Source organism: Macrotis lagotis, chromosome 4 (genome assembly GCF_037893015.1).
Source record: "Macrotis lagotis isolate mMagLag1 chromosome 4, bilby.v1.9.chrom.fasta, whole genome shotgun sequence".
NCBI lineage: Eukaryota > Metazoa > Chordata > Mammalia > Peramelemorphia > Peramelidae > Macrotis > Macrotis lagotis.
In genome coordinates this window covers 267,849,100-267,872,820 of record NC_133661.1, presented here as the reverse complement: position 1 = coordinate 267,872,820, position 23,721 = coordinate 267,849,100, and the positions used below count along the sequence as shown (strand labels likewise).

The following is a 23,721-nucleotide window of genomic DNA, read 5'->3' as shown; positions in this document are numbered from 1 at the left end:
ATATATTCTCCAAGATCCATGCCAAATTCAAGCTATTTCATGAAGCTTTCCTAGTTTGAAACTGATTTTTTATACCTCTGATCTTATAATATTTTATCTTTATTTTCTCCTTGTCATAGTCTAAATTGCATTATGTATTATCTGGATACATATGTTATGATATAAAAACAACAAATTTCTCATACTAGATGTATGGTCAGAAGACCGTGGTGAGAAAAATCAATTTCCATCATTTATTGGTTGTCAAACCTTCTGAAAGCCTTAGAACTTATAAGTCTCATTTTTCTAATGATTCTGATACTTCCTCTCTTTCCTTCACAGGATTATTTAATTATTTGCAATTCAATAAGTATAAGTATCTATCATGTGCACTAGAAAGAGAACATCCATCACTCCAGTATCTTTGCCAAGAAAATCCAAACTTAGGAGTCACGAAGAGTTGACCATGACTGAAGACTACCGAACAAGAAATATGTGCATAGTACAGCACTAGGAGGGAGGCATAGAATTTAGATAAGCAACACAAATAATAAGAAGACAGAAATCATGAAGAATTAAAATAAATGTCAGAGGTAACTTAAAAGTGAGTTATTATTCTTATCATCTCTTCTTACCAATTTGAAGCTTTTCTGAAGATGGGACTTTTGATTTATTTATCTCCCCTATACCCTGATGTTCATGCTTTCTTCCAGAACAGGTGTAGAACCAATGTAGATTATTTGTTTTGCCAAGGAGTTGGAAAACACATTTTTTGATCACTGAATTAGATTAGTATAATTAGATCAATATAAAATTCAACCTACTGAAGTCTAAAAAGGAGGAGGGAGGGGAAGTAATTGTTCAAGTTGTATCTGATTCTTTGTGACCCAATGGTTCATACTGTTTATGGGATTTTCTTCACAAAGATAATGAAGTGACCTGTCATTTCCTTCTCTAATGGATGAAGTCAAACAGAAATTAAATGACTTGCTAAAAATCACCCAGCTATTTTTCTGACTCCAGGTCCAGCACTCTATCCATTGAATCACCCATTGGAGTGATAGGGTTGATGGGGTTGTTGGTGGTGGTTCTATCCTAAACCAATTCATTAACCTTCCTCTAGTCACTGTACCTTCTCTTAGGTCAACCTTCCCAAAAGGCAAAATTTTAAAAAGGCACTACAGTACTACATCCAATTAAATGTAAATAGATCTGCAACCTTATGGAGAAACATACCTTGCGTAAAGCAATGCCTGTGTTAAATTGTATTTGGAGATCTTCGAGTTTATTCAATTTTGTTTCCAAATCCTTGGTTTCATTAAGGTTTTCTTCTTGCCTTGGACATTTTTTGACAGTTATAGCTTTGATTTTACAAAGTTCAGTCATAATTCTTTTTTGAAGAACTTCACAAATATCCTTTTCTTCTTGAATATGTTTAATTTCCAACCCTATCTGTAATGGTTGTTGTAATTGAAAATTAGCCTGTGTCAGAACCTGCAATGTGTGTTCCAGTTGGTCACTGAAATCTTTTTCACTGACAGATTGGGGTTGGAAATTTTCAATCATATTTTGAAGAGATTTGTGCAGTTTGTCCTTTTCTTCTACAAGGAACTCTATTTGTGGTATCTCTTGTTTGAAAGACTCCTTACAGGTTTCATTGGCATTTATCAGATCTAGTATCTCTTGGCACAAATATGTTGCTTTTTCAACATTTTGATTCAAAATTTGGGCACTAAGTAGACTACTTTTTGGAGAAAAATTGGGGTCATTTACTATTTCAGCAGTTTCTTTCTTAATTTGTAAAGTTACCTTTTTCAGTTCATTTAATGACATCTGAAGTCTTTCATTTGCTGTAATGACTTTCTCTAATTGTTTGGCTTTTTCCTCAAGTTCAGTTTTTATTTTAAGTAACTCTGCCTGCACCTTGTCAAATAGTGAACTGTCCCAAATGAGTCCGAGGCATTCAAATATTTCTTTGTGTTTCACTATTTGTAAGACATTAGACTGGAGAACATAGGTTCTTTCTTTAAGCTCACAGATTTCTTCTTTAGTTCTCTGATTCACATCTCTGGTCAGTAAAAACTCATGATTATGTATCTCATTTAATTCTTGTTCCAACATATTTGTTTTTTCTAAGAGCTCTGTGTATGTGTCTAGCTTTGTCCTGACTTCATGACATTTATTCTGAACCAATCTTTGTGTCCTCCTGACTTTATTCTTATGATTTCTTAATTGATCATCGAGAAATACTCGTTCAAATACATTTAAACTCCTAGAGAAATCTTTTGCCTCCTGGAGTAGGGTTGAAATGACCCCCTCAGTCATCTGTAGTTCCTTTTGAGAATCCTTCAAAGTAACAAGCTGATGGTTCAAGTCCTCCTTTGAGAAGGTTGTTTTGGCGTCAGGAGCAATCAATATTTCCTTTCCTTGGAGAGAACTCTGCACTTTTCCCATTTTCTCAAAAAATGTTCTTCTTTCTTCAAGTTTGGACTCTAATTGCTGAGACATTTCAATGCATTTTGATGCAAGTGCCTGGTTTGAGCTTTGTAATTCCTGTGAATAAGTATTTAAGTCAATAGCTTCACATTGACTCAGATCAGAAATGACATCTTCAGTTTCTTCAACCAATGACTCTATAATTGGCTGCTTAACCAAAACTTCATCGTACACAGTCTTCTGTTTTCTGATCTGTGACACAATATTATCTGGAAGAAGAGCAACTGTCTGCTCCAAGTCAATTAATAAATTATTAACCCATAAAACAGCTTCTTGAATCTTTTTCATGGTTGGGCACCTTTTCAACTGATTGTCCTTTTCTGCTGTTGATGGTTCCAATGCTTCTAGCTGTTCTTGTAAATAATTTATTGCATTTTCAAATATCTTCTTTTCTTTCTTTCCCCAAATTCTTTTCATCTGATGTTCAATTCTGCCTTTTAAAATTGAAAAGTTATCTTTAATAACTTGGAGTTTTGTGATTAACAACACCGGGCCTTTATTTTCCCCTTGTTCTGATGGAAAGTTCAAATTTTGCTGCTGCTGCTGCTGCTGCTCTTGCAGTGAATTCTCCATATCCTGGATCTTACCCATCAAGTACTGAAGTTCATCCCATTGAGCACCTTGTTGAGAATATTTCTTTTGAATCCACTGTTCCACTTCTTCCCAACACAACTCAAGTTGCTTAACTTGGCTTTCTGCTAACTTCTTGTCCATGTCATTTAGTGGACTCAATAAGTGCACCTGTTCCTCTTTAAGTTTATTTAAGGAATCTTTCACTTTATGTAATGATTCCAGGCATTTTTCTAGTTTTTCCAGATGCTGTATACTCTCCAGAGAGGCACTGTCAGAAAAACAAAATATGATTCGGGTTATTAACATTGCACAACAAAGGAGTCCAAACTGCTACATGTGTTTGCAGCTCATCTCTTCTAGATGGTTAGCACCTTCATTCTATTCCCAATGATTGTCAAAGAAAAGTGCATTTAGTTTTGCCTCAGATAATTCATATCTCATTATACAAAGACTGTCATCCCACCTTTGGTTCTACTAACAAAATTATTCTCTGTGAAAAATTTACCCTGGAGAATACAGGTAGACCTTATTCTTTGGTGGACAAGATAACTTTTTCCCCCAAAGACTTTAGTTAATCGAGGAATCAATAAACATTTATTAAAGACTTTTCATGTGCTAGGTAAAATCTATGTATTCCCTATATTATAAAGGAAGAAATAATTATGTATATGACAATAATAATAATAACAATAATAAAACTAACATTTCTATAGTATTAGCCAGGAATTGAAAAATACAAAGTTCTTTACAATTATTATCTCATTAGAGCCTAACAACAACCCTGCAAAGTTTGTGTGATTATTATCCCCACTTTACAGATAAGGAAACTGAGGCAAATAGAGATTAAATGACTTGCCCAGGGTCACAAAGTTAGTAATTGTCTGAGACTGTATTTGATCTTAGGTCCTCCTGACTCCAGGCCTGGAATTCTATCCACTGAAACACCTAATGAATACAAAAAACTGAAAACAAAACTAAACAAATAAAAGGAAATTTTGAGAGAAGAGAAACACAAACTTCTGGGGGTAGGGGAGAAATTTGAAAAGGCCTCCTATGAGGATCACATAACTTGTTTGAAGTTGGTTCTCTATCTATTGTGCCACCTTGCTGCTCCACTTAAAACTGATTTTTGTAGGAAAAAGGGAATTCTAATAAAAGCAAGTAAATAAAGAAGGGAAAGATTGCAAAGAAAAGGAAATAGGAGATGGAGTCTCGTGTATGAGGGGAAACAAGTAAACTACTTTGGCTAGACTATAGACTTCATGAAGAGAAGAGAAGCACAGTGTCAAAAGTCTGGAATAATGGCTTGGAATCAGATTGGAAAGATATTTAATATCATACAGGGGAGATAGTGAGATGGTACAATGAATTGAGTCCTAGATGTAGAATGAACAAGATGAATTCAAATGGATTAAGACATTTCCTATCCATGTAACCTTGGACAAGTCAGTTTTCTCAACTATAAAAATGAGAATAACAATAGAACCTACTCACCTCCAAGAGTAGTTGTAAGGATCCAATAAGATAATTTTTTTAAAAATGCTTAACACAATATGTGGCATATGGAGGTGTAAAACAAAAGTCATTATTATTATTATCACTGTTATCATTTTAATTAATCTTACACATAACAGAACAGTGGAGTTTTATGAGACAAAGAATGGTTAAGATCAGAACTGTGCTTTAGTAATATCACTTTTGCCTCTGGTGTGGAATATGGATTTGGGAGGAGAGAAATTGGCAGTAAGAGGACCATTTAGGAGACTATTGCTATAGTTCAAGTGAGAAGCAATAAGGGTCTGAATGAAAAGGAGAAGAGGAATGGTAAGATGTAGAGGTAAATGTGATGACACTTGGCAATTTATTGGTTATGACTTGAAGATGACAGAAGCCACAAATTTAAGTAGAATGGAAAGAGGGGAAGTTAGGATGATGAGTGGTTTGGGGAAGAAGATAACTCATTCTGTTTTGGACATATTTACTTAAGATGGCTCTAGGAATCCAGTTAGAAATGCCCACTGTGCAGATGGTGAGGAAAACCTGGTGCCTCAGGTCAGAAATTAAGGCTGAATATTTAAATCTAGGAACCATTTGCATAGAAATGACACAGAAAATTATCACAGAAAAAGAGTGTAGAGAAAGAAGAAAAGAAGATCCAAGAAGATTCTCTTTAAATGTAAACACATCTAGAGTCAGCTGGTAATACAATGGAGAGATGTTGGACCTGGAGTCAGGAAGACATGAGTTTAAATCCACCCTCAGTTAGTAACTGTGTGACCCTGGGGTAAGTCTCTTTACCTCTGTTTGTTGCAGTCTCCTCAGCTGTAAAACAACATCTGCCTCTCAGAGTTGTTGAGGGTTAAATGAGATAATATAAAATATGATTATCAGTATCTGGCACAAAGTGGATATAATATAAATACTTATTCTCTTCCCCTCTTAGCCAAATGAATAAAGTACATGTTAGACATTATAGTCAATAGTTCATGCATTATTATCAAAATCCATTTAATCATAATTGTCAACTTGAATGGCACTGGCCATTAAAAAATCCTACAGTTTATCTTTGCAATATGAATCAAGCCATAGTAGTCAAAAATGAATAGCAGGAAAATTCAGCATCTCCTTAAGTCATTCTAATGATCTATGTTTAAAATTAGTTATTATCTTGGAAATCAAAAATGAATTAATAATTCTAAAGAATTTTTTAAAAAAATAATTCACGGAGCACCTAGGTGGCACAGTGGATAGAGCACCAGTCCTGGAGTCAGGAGTATCTGAGTTCAAATCTAGCCTCAGACACTTAATAATTACCTAGCTGTATGGCCTTGGACAAACCACTTAACCCCATTGCCTTGTAAAAACTAAAAATAAAATAATTCACATATTTAATGGCTTTATTTATTTCATGGGTTGATTTATAAAATATGTTCAATAGCTTAACATTCACTTTCAGTTCAACATTTTTTCCTTAAGCAGTTTCCCTATGTCATAAGCATACACTTCATGCTTCACAAACACAATAAAGCAAGGTGGGGAAATTTAATTAAAAAAATAATCCAACACTAACTTGATTTTTATTCAAAAAAACTCCTTTCAGTTGATTTGTGTAAGGGTCATAGGTTGGCCATATGTATTACAATGCTGCAAATGCATTGAGTTCTATTCTCCTCATGCCATGTTACTCCCTAGAGTTAAATGTTGGATAGAATCTTTCTTTTATTCCACCAGGGAAACTATTATTACTGCAAAGATACTTAAATGAACAAATTTGTGTGAGTCAGTCTCTCTCTCTCTCCCTTCCCCCCCATTCCCTGTCTCCTGCCAGACTGCTACCAAGAAATAATAGAAGTTATTTTCCCCACAAAACTTACAGCAGTATGCTGTACCACAAAAAATAACTATTAAAACACAGATATTTTCCAAAGTACTAAAGGATGGGTTTGGATTAAAAAGGAAGCCTATTCTGTACTCTTGAACTTACACTTTTATGCTTTCTTTTTCCATTGATATTGCTTTCATTGATGATTTAACAGCCAAGAGCTGTTCCTGGAAATCTTTGATAAGAGAATATTGTCTTTCTTTATCCTCCTTCAAGGTGACCAGTGCCTGAAGTAGTCTGTCCAACTGGTCTACTGAATATTGTATATTTTGTACATCCAAAGTCCTGCTTTCTGTTTTCCTGGGCAATATGACAGACTCCTGAGATCCAATGTTGGCTTTCTTTGCTTCCAATTGCCCACACCACACCTAGGTTTCCGATAACAGCAAACAATGAAAAATAATGACACTCCTCATCCAAACATATGAACAGACTAGCAAATATACTCTCATATTATCTGAGAGGTTGCAAATATTTTTAGATGTTATTTATTTCATTATTCACACATAGGACAACTGAGGAATTGAGCAGCTTAAATGATTTGTCTTTTAACAAAAGAATCTATATTTGAATGTAAGCATAATGTTGACTATTCAAGAAGCAAAATTTATTAAGTGCCTACTATGTGCTAGCCATTAGATTTAGGTACTTGGCATACAAAGACAAAAACAAACCAGTCTCTGCCCTCAGGGAGTCACACTCTATTGTTCTTTTGGCATTCTATTATTTTTCTTGCATGCCAAGAGATTTCTTAAACAAAGTTTTCTTCTGCTTTTACTAGCTTGGACATAAACTTTCCTTCTATTTCCATATATATATGTATATTCCTAATTATGTAAGCCTTGTTTCTAATGTCAACATTATTCACTTTCACTTGAATAAATAGTGAAAACAACCCAGTAGATGCTTACACAATACCTTACAGAATTATAAAGAAAGTAAAACAATGACTGAGGACCTAGTCCCACTTAAAATTAAATGGCATATGTGGCATTTTGCAAGACCAAAAAAGAAGATTACACAGGAAAAAGGAATGATACAGGTCAGCTTACCTGGGCTTTGTCATAAAATGAGTCTGTTTTTAGGATTTTACTGAAAGAAGCCACCTGATATTCATTAGCAGTACTTTCTTTTAAAAAATGGGCAGATTTACACAAAGTACTGATTTGTACCTAATTATATATTTACAAAATAGATTATCAGGCAAAGGTTAAATGAGACTTTTCACTTTATGTAAGTATTTTGAATGATTACCATATATTGTATTGCACAAGATAAATGATTCAATCATGCAGTCAGTGTTCTTCATATTTCCATACCTCTATCTCCTTTAATTGTTCATTTGCTGAAATAATATCCAATTCTAAAGGTTGATTTTGCAGCTCATTGACTCTCTGCTCATCTTCAATGTTTTTCATGCTTTCTTGAGCTCCAGGAAAAAGTTGTTTTGACAAAAGCATTTCTATATCTGAAGTCTGAAAACATAAAAAAGATTAATCATCAAATGGTCCACATATAAAATGCAACACTGATTTTTATTAAAATAGTCAAATATGCTTATTTTATTATTTGAATGATAATAGAATAAGGAAAATTAGGTGTTTAGTAGCTGGTACAGATTATTCCCTGAGTCACTTTTATTACAGCATTCTCTGCACTGGTGTTCATCAAACTGTTGATTGACATTCTAGAAATTATATCAACTCTTTCTGATAAGGTTGCATAGGATATAGCAGGCAGAGAACTTATCTTTTTTTATCATACTATTTCTCTTGATACCAACCTATCACAAGTTCTTTGTGCATACCAGTTGCTTAATAAATGCTTAGAGAATTAATTAATTTAACAATATAATAGGAAACACTATACTTTTATAAAAAGAAAAACAGGTTTCATAAGAAAAATTACAAAGTGTACAAATAACATATTGCAACAGTCACATTGTTCTTGGCAAATAGAAGAATTGTAATAAAATGTAATAAGATACACATGAATGACAGTAACACTATGACTTTATGTCGCACTGATAACTTCTGTCATTGATCATTCAGCAGCAAGAATTTAGGCAAAGATAAGGAAAATGATGCATAATTCTGAAGCAATAAGTTTTAATGAGCATACATTAAATTTTCACAGAAATTTTCATTAAGAATTGTTCCTGTATGTTTATTTTATGTTGTAAGTTTTTCATCTAAGAAATAGAGTGGTGTATGGATGGAGATCCAACATTGGAATCAGCAAGACTAAAGGGCAAGTTCCAACTCTGACATATATTGGTACTCAACTTTGACTGATTTCAACTCCACAGAACAACAATGATCCTCCCAGGAGAAATGCATCACTTCTAAATTGACACTATGGCTAACTCAAGTCTTGATCTTAACCACCTCCCTCAGTCTCCTCTACCTTCTGATTGAAGGGCAGAAGGGCAGAATACCAAACTCCTTCCAATGTCTTCCTTTGTAAAGGCTAAAAACTGGACTCAACTCACTCCACTTGCTGCCGTTCCTGGTTTCAGGAACAAGAGGCTCTGATATCAGGTACCCCTTGATTTCACAATCCACAACAGCTGCTTTCCTGTGTCTTTTTGTAAGCCATCTCCTCTTTGAGGATGGTAAGCTCCTTGAAAGTATACATTGGCTTTCTTTTAATTAATTTTATCCTCAGGCTTATCATAGTGTCCAATAAACAGTAGGAGTACAATACACATTTATTAGACTGGAAGTTCAAAGAATCACATATTTTGGAAGGTGCCTGGAAAATGTTTGCTAAGCAAAATATTATAGAGGCTATAGAGCAGCACAGCAAACATTTTCCAAGCACTTTTCAAAATATATGATTCTTTGAGCTTCCCATTTGACTAACTGCTTCTTAAAAGAGATCACATTCTTTAAAGCTGACAATATTTTTGTCAGTTTAGAGTAATAGACCCCCCATATTGCCCTGATTCTTTTTAAATTTTTAATAATATTTTATTAAGATTATTCTCATGTTTTTCCTTCTACCAGAAATAAAATCTATCTAACAAAAGAAATCAAATGTTCATAATTTTCATCAATTTAGATCCCAACATCATTCTCTATCTGAAGAGACTCTTAGGAGTCATAGAATAGGACTATGTGAAAAATCCAATAACCTATTAAAGAATAAGGAAGAAAATAAATCTATGCTGATTAATGTAAATAATAGTTGGGGGGGGCGCATCCAGATGAGTTCTTTTTTTCTTATCTTCTTTGCATGGTCAAGTGGGGCTTCAAAACCCAACAAATGCTTGCTACCTCTATCTCTGCAATTTAATCAAGAATAATTAAAAAAGTATTTCTGATTAAATAAAATGAAAAATAATTTCATACTAGAATAAGATCTTAACTATTTGGGATGTTTTGATCAACAGTAACTATTTTCTGGGCAGTAATATCTTCTGCAGATTCAGACATAAATATTTGATAGCAAGTATAGGATCATAAACTGAAAAAGCTTTTGGGAAAGAGCATTTCTTAAGTGTCTGCTACTTAATACTCTTACACCTATTACACCAATTACTGTGCTGAGTACTTCACAGATATCTAATTTTATTCTCACAACAGTCCTGGGAGGTGCTAATATGATCCCCATTTTACAGCTGAGGAAATTGAGGCAGAGGGTTAAGTGACTCACCCAGAGTCTGAAATCAAATTTGAACTCTGGTCCTATTGACTCTCTGGGCTCATGCTCTATCTATTGTGCCATTTAGAAGGTATGTTATCCAATCTTCTCATTTTACAGATCTAAAAAAAACTGAGGCCCAAGTTATTAAAAGGCATCACAAATGCTCAACTCCAAATTCAATGTTCCCTCCATTACATTTTGCTGCTCAAAAGTTGGAGTTCATAATTGATAATCCAATATTTTAGAAATTTATTTTTTTATCTCTAATTGTCCTGAGATTTTCAGTGAAAGGCAATGACGAAATTATTGCAGTTCTTATTATACATAGTATCAGTTATATAGTGAAATAAACTGCATAAGATGATCACCTGACTGCCTATTAAAAAATTTTTCATCAGATAAAACTGTCATGTATTAACAGGTTCAGGTTCAGCTACAACTGAAAGCATTAATGCATATTTCTATCATCCTATAGGTTTCATATGTATGTGTATGCATATGTATATATGTACCTGGAAGTGTATACATGTGTGTGCATGTGTGTGTGTTTTCCTGGTAGAAAATCCTTTAGTCAAGCTTGAAATTTCTCAAAGTGACCAACATTGGTTAATGACCCAGTTCGGTAGCTACTATTTAAAATAGTCAATAGAAAATAATAAATTTTGGTGGTCCATCAAACTACCTGTGGGATCCTCATTAAGAAAAATGTTATATAATAAATTATTCTGGTCAAAAAGCTTTAAGAAATGCCTAACTTAGGCTATTGGAATCCATGTTACATTTTTCCCACATAAAAAGAGAGGAATAAATAAAAGATATAATAGTTTTTGAAATGCAACTACTTTTTCAAGGCTTCAAAATTCCCCAGAGAATTCTATAAATTAGTTTTTAGAAACATAAAACTGAAAGAATAAGCTTTGTACAGTCAAATACATGACAGAACTCATAAGCTGTAAAAACAAAGGAAAAGCAATTTTTAAAACTACTTCTCTCATTAGCTCTATCGGAGCACAGTTTAATTATATTATCAACTGTTTTTCCTTAGAAATTTCAAATTTTCTTTAATATTTTCACTAGAGAATGATTTGGTCATCTCATAAAATGGTGAGAGAGAAGGGGAAGGAAGTATCTCTTTTCCTTTCAGCTCAGATTATGGCCTTGTCTTTATTCTCAGAAAGTTTCCTACACATTGTACCATTTATTCTGATGAAAGGCAAAAACTTTGAGACTACACACAGATAATCCAAAACTGCAATAAAATCCATAATTCATTAAAACAATTATTCAAGGGAAATTTCTTTTACAACAATTATTCAAGGGAAATTTCTTTTGTGATTTTAAAATGATATCTACTTGATTGAATTAGGATTCAGGTTTCATATTCATGCCTCCCATTTTATTTTTCCCTGTTTTACCCTCTCAAAAAGTTATTAAATTTAGCTACTGTTTTTAAGAACTAACAATCTGAAGGTCACTAATTACCCATGAACAAAAATTATTTGCCCCCAGGAGACCTCATCCAAGTTTAACTGCCTAAGTGAAGGAAACAAGGTATGAATGAATTACATGGAATTATAGACCCTTTTCCCAGGGGTTTGTTGGGGCTCACTGCTACTGGTTCATGGGAGTAAATAGTTAAAATTTCAGCATATAGAACATTTGTACCTCAGAAATTGGCAAACATGGGGCAGCCGGGTATCATAGTAGCTAGAGTACCAGCCCTGGAGCCAGGAGGACCTGAGTTCAAATCCAACCTCAGACACTTAATAATTACCTAGTTGTGTGACCTTAGGCAAGTCACTTAACCCCATTGCCTTAAATAAAAAAAGAAATTGGCAAATGCTACTAATTTAGATTTTATTTATTGTTCAGTTGATTTGTTTAGACTTAAAAGGTGATGGAAAAATTCTTAATAATGCAGGTTAAACTTCAAAACATGTGAAGGGATCTAGTTGTCAAACATTTCTCACCACATCCATGTTTCCTTTGCTCCTTTCCAGTAAACAGAGTTTCTTAAGAAGGGATTTATTGGTAAAAAGAAATGAACACTGTATTGGAAGTGGGAGGATCTAAGTTCAAATCTCAGATCTGTGACTCAGTATCTCTGGACTTATTTCCTAAGCTATAAAATTATTCTGAATTAAATAATGTTTAGGTTTCTAAAATGCTATGCCTTAATTAGTTTAAGAACTCAGGGCAAAAATGTTGAATGCACCTATACTAAAACTGTTGCTATGAAAAATACAATGCTTAACTATACTATTTGAGTTTACTTCCACACATCTTGAAATGATTTTAGACAAGTGAAAAGACATAAGTAAAGTGCCAGGAAGAACATAATGCAAATGTCTAAGCTACATGGCTAAAATTATGACTCAACTATTTCTTTTACTATGAAATGTATTTGTAGAATTGACAGTACATAGAAAGTACTCTCAAAATACTTTTCGTTTACCTCAAAAATTGAAAGAGTTTTTCCAGGAGCTGGTTCTTCTTGTTGTTCCTCTACTATAAAGCCCAGGAGTTGTTCCATGCTACTCAACCACAGTTGGAAGTCTTGTACAATTCTCCTATAGGTCTGATCATTTATGTCCATGGATTTTTCCAAGGATTCCACCTTAAACATCACAATTGCAAATATACAGAAAAATTGTTCAAAAGAATAAAAAAAGATTCAGATATTCTGACTGATAATTATACCTTATGACAAGGAAATTAAGGATATAATTACACATAAAAGGCAAAAAAGCACTTATGTCATATAAGTTGACATATGGGAAGGATAGGTCAAGAAAAATTGCTCGAGTTGCCAACTATAATTTTGCTCTATAAATTTTTTTTGAAAAACAATGGAATATCTTACCTCTATTTCCAACCCCTAATTCCTGCAAATATCTTGCAGTGACAGAAAACATGCTTTTCACTGCTTCATGCTTTGAAGGTCTTTCATAATGGGGAGGGTGGGAAAGAAGAAGGAAGCTTTGGCAACTTAACTGGTACTAAAAAATTCCAGGGTCTATAGTTCCATTTTCTTAGAAATCATTCCAAACATACATTCTTAACTACCAACAAAGAAAAAGAATATGGCTGCTTCTTTCCCTTTTCATACACCCTATTTTAGGATGCATTTTTGTGATTTCTTTAAATATGTCCTTAATTCTTGGGAGGAAAAGGAACCATGAACATAAAATATATATAAATGAATCCTCCACTGTAAACTCTCAGAATTCACAATTTTAGAATGGTCTTTAAACAATAAAGTACTACAGTGATTATGTTTCATCTTAAGAGATTCCTTAGGAGTTGTACAATTCTAATGTCCATGGAATAATTTTTAAATTACTGCTATCTTTTGTTTTTACAAACATCAAAATCATAACCCACTATGTATTTCATCTTCTCCCTGCCATGGAGCTTTCTCTTTAAACAATGAAAAAGTTAAGCAAAATTAAATTACACAATCACCACAAGTACATTCCAGGGTGAACTTTAAACGGATTACAAAATAATTATGACCGATAAACTGACATAAAGAAAAAGAAACAGCATTAGACTATTATTCATTATTGAAATCATTTAAAATAGTAAAAGTATATTCCAAATGTTACCTAATCAACATATTATGGTATAATACTGGCATATTGATTGATAATCAAGTGCCAAAATAAATTGCCAAAACATGATGAATTAAATAGCAAATTACTGTTTATTGTTGGTACCATAATAGTTTTAGGTCTACCATGCTATTATGAGAGCTCTAGATTGATAGAGTTCATTTATCTATTTTCTAAGGACCAGCCTTAGTGAAGAGTAACTTGTCACCATGAGGTCTATTATCAGACAATTAATTTTTAAACACAGATGCTTTTTGGCATGTAGATGCAAACTAATGCTTCTTCCTAAAGACTTGAAGGGTTAAGGAACAAGTAGAGATGCTGCCCTTTAGCACAGACTTATTTTATTACTCTGCTTTTTCCAAATAAAAGTGATTCCCTTTGGTTAACACAATGTAGTTTGGAAGAATTGTTTATTAATGAACCAAAGACCAGCAAAAAGAACATTCCTCTCTTCTTAGGGAGATAAATTCATTTGGTTTAGGTATTTGGGATCTATACTAGTTGTTTTGCTATGCATAGGGATAGCAGAATTATAATTTTTGTTGGTGGAGTCAGTAAATCATGTTAAAAAATATGACTATGGAAGTCTTAGTTTTAGACAAGTCAAATTTATGATCATAGTTGGATTAAATTTTTAATGTGAGATTTGTACTCTTTGAGTGGAAATATCCCATGGTGGATATGGGGATGGCTATGATTTTAGAGTCAAGAATACCTGTATGTATGTTCTGCTAATGACATATAAAGGCTGGGTAACCTTGGTAAATCACAGTTTCCTCATCCATAACATGAAGGAGTTGGACAAGATGAGTTCCACAGTTCCTTTTAGTTCTAAATTCATTATTCTTTCAGTTCCCTTGGAAATTCCCTAAAGTTATGTTATAGACAGTTACTGATCCATAGAAGGTATTACAAAACTAGGAATCCCTCAAATTGGTATAATCAGAAGTCTGAACTGAATAAAATAATAAAATAAAATGTGTGTTATTCAGGATGTCCCAAAATCTTAATGTCATTTTAAGCTATTACTTGTTGTCCAAGGCAAGATTAGAACCCATTCTTCCTAATACCAATTTTACTGCTCTACTCACTAAGTCAATACCTCCTTGTTTTATATTTCAATATCAAAAGTACTTGGAGGAACTATCTTTATATGTAATTGAAAAAATAAAATAACAATCAAAAATGTACTTAGAGTTTATATAATCTAAAATGCTGTTCAGCTATTGTCAAATCTAAAATTGTGATTCTGAATCAAAGTTTATACATATGAGCCCTCTATTGTTGTTCAGTCAATTGGGGCAGCTAGGTGACATAAAACACCGGTCTTGAAGTCAGGAGAACAGGAATTTGTATATGACCTCAGACACTGGACAATAATTAGTTGTGTGACTCTGGGCAAGTCACTTAACTCTGGACTGCCTCACATCCAGGGCCAACTCCAGTTGTCCTGATCCATATTTAGTCATTGGATCCAGATGGCTCTGGAGGATAAAGTGAGGCTGGTGACTTAGCACAGCAAATCACTCAAAAATCCAATTCATGTGTTTGTCATGGCATCACCTCCCTGATGCCATGGTCTTCTTCAAGAATGAAGGGGAAAGGGGCAGCTAGGTGGCACAGTAAATAGAGCACCAGCCTTAGAGTCAGGAGCACCTGGGTTCAAATCCGACCTCAGACACTTAATAATTACCTAGCCATATGGCCTTGGGCAAGCCACTTAACCCCGTTGCCTTGAAGAAAAATCTAAAAAAAAAAAAAAGAACGAAGGGTAAAAAACAGAAATAAAGCAAAGAAGTCAGATTTTACTCTTGGTGATCCCATGGACCAATTGTCCATGGCATTTTCTTGGCAAAGATACTGGAATGATTTGCTATTGCTTTTTATTATCCCATAAGAGATTAAGTGACTTGCCCAGGGTCATACAGTTAGTATATGAAGTTGAATTTGAACTCAGATCTTACTGATAGCAGACCCATCACTCAATTTACAGAACCAGCAACTGCCTCTGTATTAGATTTTCCTTTGGAAAGGTATTAAAGAACTCACTTGGTTTTCAGTTCTTAGTGGCTCTTTTGTCTCCAGTTCTTCCACAGAGGTTTGATTTATCATCAATTTTTCTTGGACAACATTTGGAATGTTTGAGATTTGATTGTTCATCTGGTTAATTTTCAAATTATCTTCTGCAGATTCGCACTGACTAGAAATCATGAAAACCAGGATGGATATTCAATTTATTAGTTAGCCACAATAAATGTTAAGTGATTAAAAATTATAACTTTTTCAATTCTTATTAAAAATGCAAACATGGAATTTAGCTATGGAAATATTTAAAATTGCAATACAGAATATGCAAAATTATGTTCCTCACAATAACATATCTTGCTGAAGGCTATACTTTGAGCAATCTTAAAGTACAGTAACAAGTATTCCAGATGCCGCCTGGGCTTTGCCACTTCTACCAGTTCTCATCAAATACAGACCATGAAAATGTATGAGAACATTTTAAAAAGAAAAACCTAAAGTTGTTTTTTTTTTTAAATAACATGTCAGAGCAAAAAACTGTACACTCACTACTAGCTGATGCTAGGAGGAATAATGAATGAACAAATGAATGAAAAACTTACTAATTATATAACCCCTATGCATCTCCTCATCTTAACTGAACACTGTCTAAATTGATCATCTGTACATTTATTTTTATTGCCTTACATCACCCCTGAAATGCATACCGTGTTACAAAAATATGGATTACATGAAAAGAGAGAATGTCTACAGTGTCTAGTTACGAAGTTGAACATAGGAGACACTCAACAAATATGTAAAGACATCCATTAAGTTTCTGTTTGTGAATTTATTTTCAAACCTAAATTGTCACCTGAGCTAGGGTGGATATAGTAGGTAAATGCTGGAAAAGCTTCCATTCAAATTCTTCCTCAGACACTTAATATCTGTGTGTCTCTGGAGAATCATTCTCCCTCTCTTAGATCCTTATCTATAAAATGGAGATAATATTAGTATCTAGTTCTCAAGATTGCTGTGAAAATCAAATGATATAATTTATAAAACATTATGTGAACCTTAAAGTGTGTGTGCATGTGTGTTTGTATATGTATTAGTGGGGATGTGGTAGTGATTTTTCATTGTTATTAGTTCCTATAGTATTAGAGAGATATGTTTGGATTTTTCATAAGTAGATTAAATTTCAAAATTCTTACATTTCTCAGATGATTCTAAGATATTCAATGATTAATCACCATAACAGAAATTAAAATCAGCACTCCAATTTGTGATTTGGATAATTGTATCATTGAATTTATAGAATTTGAAAGTCGACCTCTTATCCATCAAATAACACAACTCTTATTTAAAAAAAAATTAGGAAGTTTATTTCTTTCCCTTAATGATATTCTATCTTAAATATATTTGTATTTTCTAGGAATATTATTTTTCCTTATTTTATATTATGCACAATAACATTCCACCCCCATCCAATGTTTTAGGATACAAAGAATGATAAGACTTCAGCATCAAAATAGCTTTAAAGGAAAAAAAGTGGCTGAATGAAATACTAATGTCAGGATTATGTGATAGTCAGAAAATAACTGGTTTGGGAAAACCAGGTATAGATCCTGACTATGTGATTTACTACCTATGTGATTATCTGAACCTAAGTTTTCTCATTCACAAAATGAAGACAGCTGGATGAGATAACTCCTTGAATGTTCTAGATCTCAGTTTTATGACAGTATGATTCTGAAGAATAGTAAAAATAAATTCTGGACATCATCAAAATAGTAGACTCTCATATAACATGGCTTAGTGAGATAAACTGTAGAGTTGCCTGGATCCTTCAAAGCATAATCATATGTAATAAGAGCCTAATAAAATACAGTTAACTTATGGCAAATGCTACCTCTGTTTCCCAATACCAATATTATTCTTAAATAGATTAAAATCAACCTTATGGGAGCTTCATAATAGTTTGTATTTCAAAAGTATAATTTCCAAAGAATGAGAGGCAGAGTGGATAGATATCCAGGCTTTAAGTGGGAAAGACTTGGGCTGAAGTACTGTCTATACTTGCATACTTGCAGTTCAGTCCCAGGCAAATCACTTACTTTCACTGTACCAGGCAACTGACTCTAAGTCAGAGTGTTCTATCTTTATTGATAAGTTTGCTTTAAGGGAGTTCTATATCAATGAAATCATAAGGTTTTTTTTTGGGGGGGGGGAGTCCCTCAGGAAAAAAACATATTAATTTAATTTAATAAATGTTTATTAAACAGGGTTGTATATTAATTACTCAGTTGGGTATTAGGGATCTTAATAAGTATACATGATAAGAAATAAGTACTGTATGGGGGAGAGAGGGAAGAAATAAGCATTCATCTAATTCCTAATATGTGTTAGGGAAGTAGGTAGTTGAGGAATCTGAAGTAGAAAGAGGTTATGTGCACACAGCTAGTATCTGAAGCAGCATTCATATGTATAATTGGTATCCTATTTCTTGTCTTCTCAGTGGAGAGGTGGAGAGAAAAAAATTTTGAACTGAAAATGAATTTCAAATTAATAATTTAAAAAAAAACAGTATGGAATCCTATCTACATGATGCTCCTAAAGAAATGTTTTCAGCTAGGATTTACCTTTTATGAGCTACAAGCATCACATCAGATTCTTCTTTGATCTTGACCATTATTTCTGTGCTCTCAGATAGTGAATTTTTCTTAAAGATATTAGGTTCAATAGTATGATTTTCAGTGTCCATGGTTTCCACATGTTCTTGTTTTGATGACAGTTCATCCTGAAAAATTTTAAAGGGTGACAAGTCAGGCTGTGACTAATTTGAAACTAATTTGAAACAAAGTAACAATAGCAAAATCAAATGCTTATTGATTCATGGTGCTATATTAGCATTAAGATAACTTAAAAATAAGTTGATTTGGTTATTTCAACACAAAAAATTATAATGATGACAAAACAGACACTACTTTGAAAAGATATGCAGAAATGGATTGAGGATTAAAATAACAAATATTCAAAATTTTTTCAAAATGCACAATATATTTATAAAGTGAAATTATATGAAATTCTCATACTTCATGTTAAATATCAAATTTGTAACTTCTATAGGACTTCCCCATGTACAGTTCTATCTTAAAAAGTTTTGCTAATTTTTGTATTAAAAGTTGGGCCAGAGGTGGTGCAGTAAATAGAGAACTGGCCCTGGAATCAGGAGGACCTGAGTTCGAATCCAGTCTCAGACACTTAATAATTACCTTGTGACCTTGGGCAAGCCACTTAAGCCTACTACCTTGCAAAAACCAAAAAAAAATAAAAAAGTATTCAAAGTACAAATAGAATTTTCCCCAACAATCAGTGACTATGAGGCTATTTATGTAGCCATGGGCAACCTCTCTCTGTACTTTCTTATCATTCAGTTCCCTTATTTCCCTAAAAGGGGTTAGTGGACATGATCCCTTCCAGTTCTCATCCTAAAGAGTTCAGTTGGGCAAATTGAGTTTGAGGTGGCAGTGAAACATCCAGCTGATGGACCTATATCATAAAATTCTGCTTTTCTTCAAAGAACAGCTCTCTTCCTCCCACAGCCATGAATGGATTTTAATCATCATTTTCAGAAGATATGAATGGGATCACAAATGGAATTTGTTTGTTACACACACACATACACACACACATACACACACACACACACACACACACACACACACACACACACACACACCTCCTTTATTGTGCCTAAAGTTATCACTGTAGTAGAATGTCATCTTCCTGCAGTATGACTACAAGAAAAAAAAAACTATGGAAGACAGATTTGTTTTCCTTCTTTTGTTGTTTGTTTTCAATCATATATGAATATTCATAATCCCTTTGGGGATTTTCTTGGCAAGGATACTGGAGTGGTTTGCCATTTCCTTCTGTAGCTCATTTTACAGATATTTTACAAACTGATGCAACAAAAGTTAAGCAATTTGCCCAATATAAATTTTAGGTATTTTTTTAAAAAGCTACAATGAATAATGCTTAAATCTTATAAATGCAAATTTATAAACTTCCTTAAAGTCAATAATATCATCACTTCTTCAACTACTAATTCTTTTCATTTTCAAAATTATTCATTTACTTCATGGACTATTAGAGATAAGAACTGCTCATCCACAGTGACCTCTCAAAAATCTACTTTTTTCACATGCTTTATTTTATCCCCCCATTATATGTAAAAACAAATTTTAAGATTCATTTTTTAAAATTTGGAGTTCTGAATGCTTTCTCTTCTTCCCAGCTCACTCACGCTCACTGAGAAAATAAGTTATTTGATATAGGTTAAAAATGTCATCATACAAAACATTAGCAATAATAGTCATGTTGTGAAAGAAAACCTATAACCCCCCCAAAAAAATAAAAAAAGAAACCTCAAGAAAAATGAAATTAAAAAGAATATATTTCAATCCATATTTTGACACCTTCAGCTCTGTCATTGGGCATGGATAGTATTCTTTATCATAAGTCCTTCAGAGTTGTCTTGGGTCACAGTATTGCTGAGAAAGGGAGAATCATTCATAGTTTGATCCCTCAACTATTGAGCTTAGATAATGTTAAAATATTTCTAGGATAAGTGTGGGAATGAATAATATTCTTGAGATTTAAAATTCATTTTAAAGAATAACAGAAAGTCTTTAACAATTATATCATAACACATAACCTCTTTTTTACAAATGTTCATTATCACATAATCTCCACACAAAGCACTTAGATTGTCTCATCTTTTTTCCCTTAACCCTTTCATTTCCTCTGTGACCAATGCCCAAAAAACACTTCCCCAATATAAATATCCTAAAGAACCTTACCCCCAAGTATAACTTCTTCTTTACAATATTATTTCTTTTTTTTTTAGTTTTTTTGCAAGGCAAATGGGGTTAAGTGACTTGCCCAAGGCCACACAGCTAGGTAACTTAAGTGTCTGAGACTGGATTTGAACCCAGGTACTCCTGACTCCAAGGGCGATGCTTTATCCACTGCGCCACCTAGCTGCCCCTACAATGTTATTTCTTCATCAATATCAACCTTGGGTAGTTAGGTGGCACACAGAGAAAGGACTGGTCTTAGAGTCAGAAAGACTGAGTTCAAATCCAGTCACAGACATTTAATGGCTGTCTGTCTGTGGGCAAGAATCTTAAACTGTATCCCCATTCCCTCATTTGTAAAATGAGGATGGTAATAGCACTTACCTCACAAAGTTTTGTGAGGATCAAGTGAGATAATATTTGTAAAGTACTTGTCCTCATTCTTTCATTTCTCCCACTTGGCTTTATCAAAAGTTGAAATAACTGGGTTTTTTTCTGAAGAAAACTTGTGAAATGTGGGGCTTAGTGAATTGATGCTGGAAAAGCACTCTATAAAATGCTGATGATTTCTCCTACCTGAGCAGTTAGATTTTCTCCATTCTTCTCCTGGATGGGGGGCTGTGGAAGGCACTCTGCCAGATTATCTTTCATATGAAGTTTCTTGGGTGGTTCTTTATCCATGTCCTTTTCATTCAATTCTCCAACCTTAGAAAGATGAATGAAAATAATGTATCTTGCTTTGATGAATTTTTAAAACTAAAATATAACTTTCTAATATTTTCCCTAGGGGAAAAATCAGTTAACTGAATATAGAGATTATCGCACAGATCATGTGACAAAGACCTTTATAATTTTTATGAGCAATGAGAGGCAGTGTGATATAATGGATAGAGAACTGACATCAGAGTCAACAAGACCTGGTTTCAAACCTCATCTCTGACACATACTGACTGACCTTGGAACTATAAGCATATCATTGAATCTCTCATGGCTCCCAGAAATTCTTTAAGACAAAGCTATCAAACTCACCCATGTAGTCAAACCTCCTTAGTGTTATAGATCAGATTAAAATGTAATTGAGAAATGCTTAACAAAATAAATAAAAATACACAGATATAACACAGATAATGTTATTTTGTGGTTTTCTAAATCAATATATGTGACCCACAGAAATCCATTTTATTTGCTTTTGATATCACTGCTCTAAGAGTATAGATTGCTGAGAAGATATTATTAGATATTGGCGTATTGTGTTTTTTTTTTCTGCTAGGAGCACTACATATGGAATAAGAGGTCCAATTTTTTAAAAAAAATTGCAATATGAGGTTAACATAGGTAAAAGAAGAAATGGTTAGAAGAGTATTTTGAAAGACACTTTTTTCATTAAAAATCAATTAAACATGGGATTTATTTTATAAGAAAGCAGTTTCCACATCACAGGGATTATGGGGTATGGTGGCCCCATGATTTGGAAAAATCATCATAAAATTTTTCCTTCATTCCAGCAAATGAATCTGGATTATTATAGCATTAAAAGATAAAATATGCTATAATATGATATTATTATATACATATTTATGCATTCCTGAGTTTCTGTGTTTTCTGTATCATCTGTGGCTTCTACAAAACTCCCCCAAAATTTCCATTTCATTTCTTATGTTGACTTGCAACCATGATGGGGAAAGTCATAATGTGGAAGGAATGACTGTTCTATTTTCTTCATCTCCTTTAATTTGTCTTTGCAAAGTTGGTTAAGGAAATTATATCTAAGTGAATATAAGATAGAATAATAAACCTAAATTGATAGCTATAAGTTCAACAGATGTATTCTACAACAATAGGAATATTCTGCCATGAGTAGCTTTGAAGGACTTTATCTTAAAGTAAGTTTTGTATATAGAAAGTATATTAAGGGTTAATTTGTGAAACTAGGAAATTTTCTTCAAGACCCTCTTCTTAGAGCCAAGTACTTCTGAACTCTCATTCTTTTTAATTGTGGAAAATGAAATCATAAATACTTACCTTGTTGACTTCCCAGCTTTCTTCCAATTTTTCCACTGTGATAGACCCCTGAATTGATTCCTGAGTACCAAAATAAACTTGCTCCTCTCTTTTTTTCATGGCTATTTTTTCTTTCTTCTTCATTTCAGATTTTGATTTGAGGATGTTGTTGAAACTGTTCTCAGTCTCCTGCTTAACAGATTCAAGACTATTTTTCAAATCTTTGTGTTTACACTTAAGTGAATCTGTTTCATCTTTAATAATCTTCTGTCCCACTGAAGAGGAGTTCTGTTTGATAGATTCAGCTAAAGCTAAAATCTCTTCTAATGTGTCACCCTTTAGATTAAGGAGGACTTCTAGTTCCTAAAGAGTGGGAGGAAAAAATTTGTCATAAAAATATTTCAATTCAATCATTACAAGTGTTAATTGACATTAGTAATGACAGGGTGTACTACTTGCCTGGTAGGAAATATGGAAAACTTGTTAGTAACAAAGTGTAGACTTGGGGTGAAAAAAAATCAAATTGCTTTGGAAGAAAACCATACTGAATCCCCAAGGTCTTTTTAAATAAAAAAATCTAGATTTTTATTACAAGCATCATCTAAGGTGATACAAGTTCAAAAAATTGAAGAAGTATTTTTAAAAGGCTTATCAAGCACAAGGCAGGAATAAGCAAGGAAGGAATAAAATGATAGGCTGTCCACCTAACATTTGTGGCTTCCAAAAAATATCACATGATGACATTTGTCTTTTGCTTTCAAAAAAGACCATGACTTCAGGAAGGTGAGGCCATGACAAGCCCATAAATTGGATTTGATTGAAAGGGTGCTGTGCTAAGTGATCAGACTCGCTTTTTCTTCCAGAGCCAGCTGAGTCCAGTGGCCAGATATGAATCAGGATGACTGGAGATGACTCTGGATGCGAGGCATTCAGGTTTGAGTTGCCCAAGGTCGCACAGTTGGTAAGTATCAAGTGTCTGAGGCTGGATTTGAACTCCCATTCTCCTGATTCCCAAGATCAGGGCCATCTAGCAGCCCTATGGAAGTAGGTGAATAGATGATTCCGTAGGTGAGTGAGGATTCAAGGTATAAGGCATTTGGAACCTACAGAGTACTGGGGATACCACTATAGTGACTATGGGTCCAGGTAAAAGAGATGA

At 33.6% G+C, this 23,721-nt stretch overlaps 1 protein-coding gene across 4 annotated transcripts in view; it reads right to left on the bottom strand.

Moving 5' to 3' along the window:
- The window catches only part of SYNE2 (spectrin repeat containing nuclear envelope protein 2), a 414,448-nt gene that overhangs the window by 209,486 nt on the left and 181,241 nt on the right, over window positions 1–23,721 (bottom strand). For all 4 annotated transcript variants that reach the window (XM_074235980.1, XM_074235979.1, XM_074235982.1 and 1 more), the window contains exons 45-52: window positions 22,584–22,925; window positions 21,138–21,266; window positions 18,342–18,499; window positions 15,745–15,895; window positions 12,534–12,695; window positions 7,750–7,905; window positions 6,533–6,798; window positions 1,216–3,316 (exon numbers count right to left, since the gene is read on the bottom strand). In XM_074235980.1, coding sequence (XP_074092081.1) covers window positions 1,216–3,316; window positions 6,533–6,798; window positions 7,750–7,905; window positions 12,534–12,695; window positions 15,745–15,895; window positions 18,342–18,499; window positions 21,138–21,266; window positions 22,584–22,925 — 3,465 coding nt within the window. The remainder of the gene's footprint in view (window positions 1–1,215; window positions 3,317–6,532; window positions 6,799–7,749; window positions 7,906–12,533; window positions 12,696–15,744; window positions 15,896–18,341; window positions 18,500–21,137; window positions 21,267–22,583; window positions 22,926–23,721) is intronic.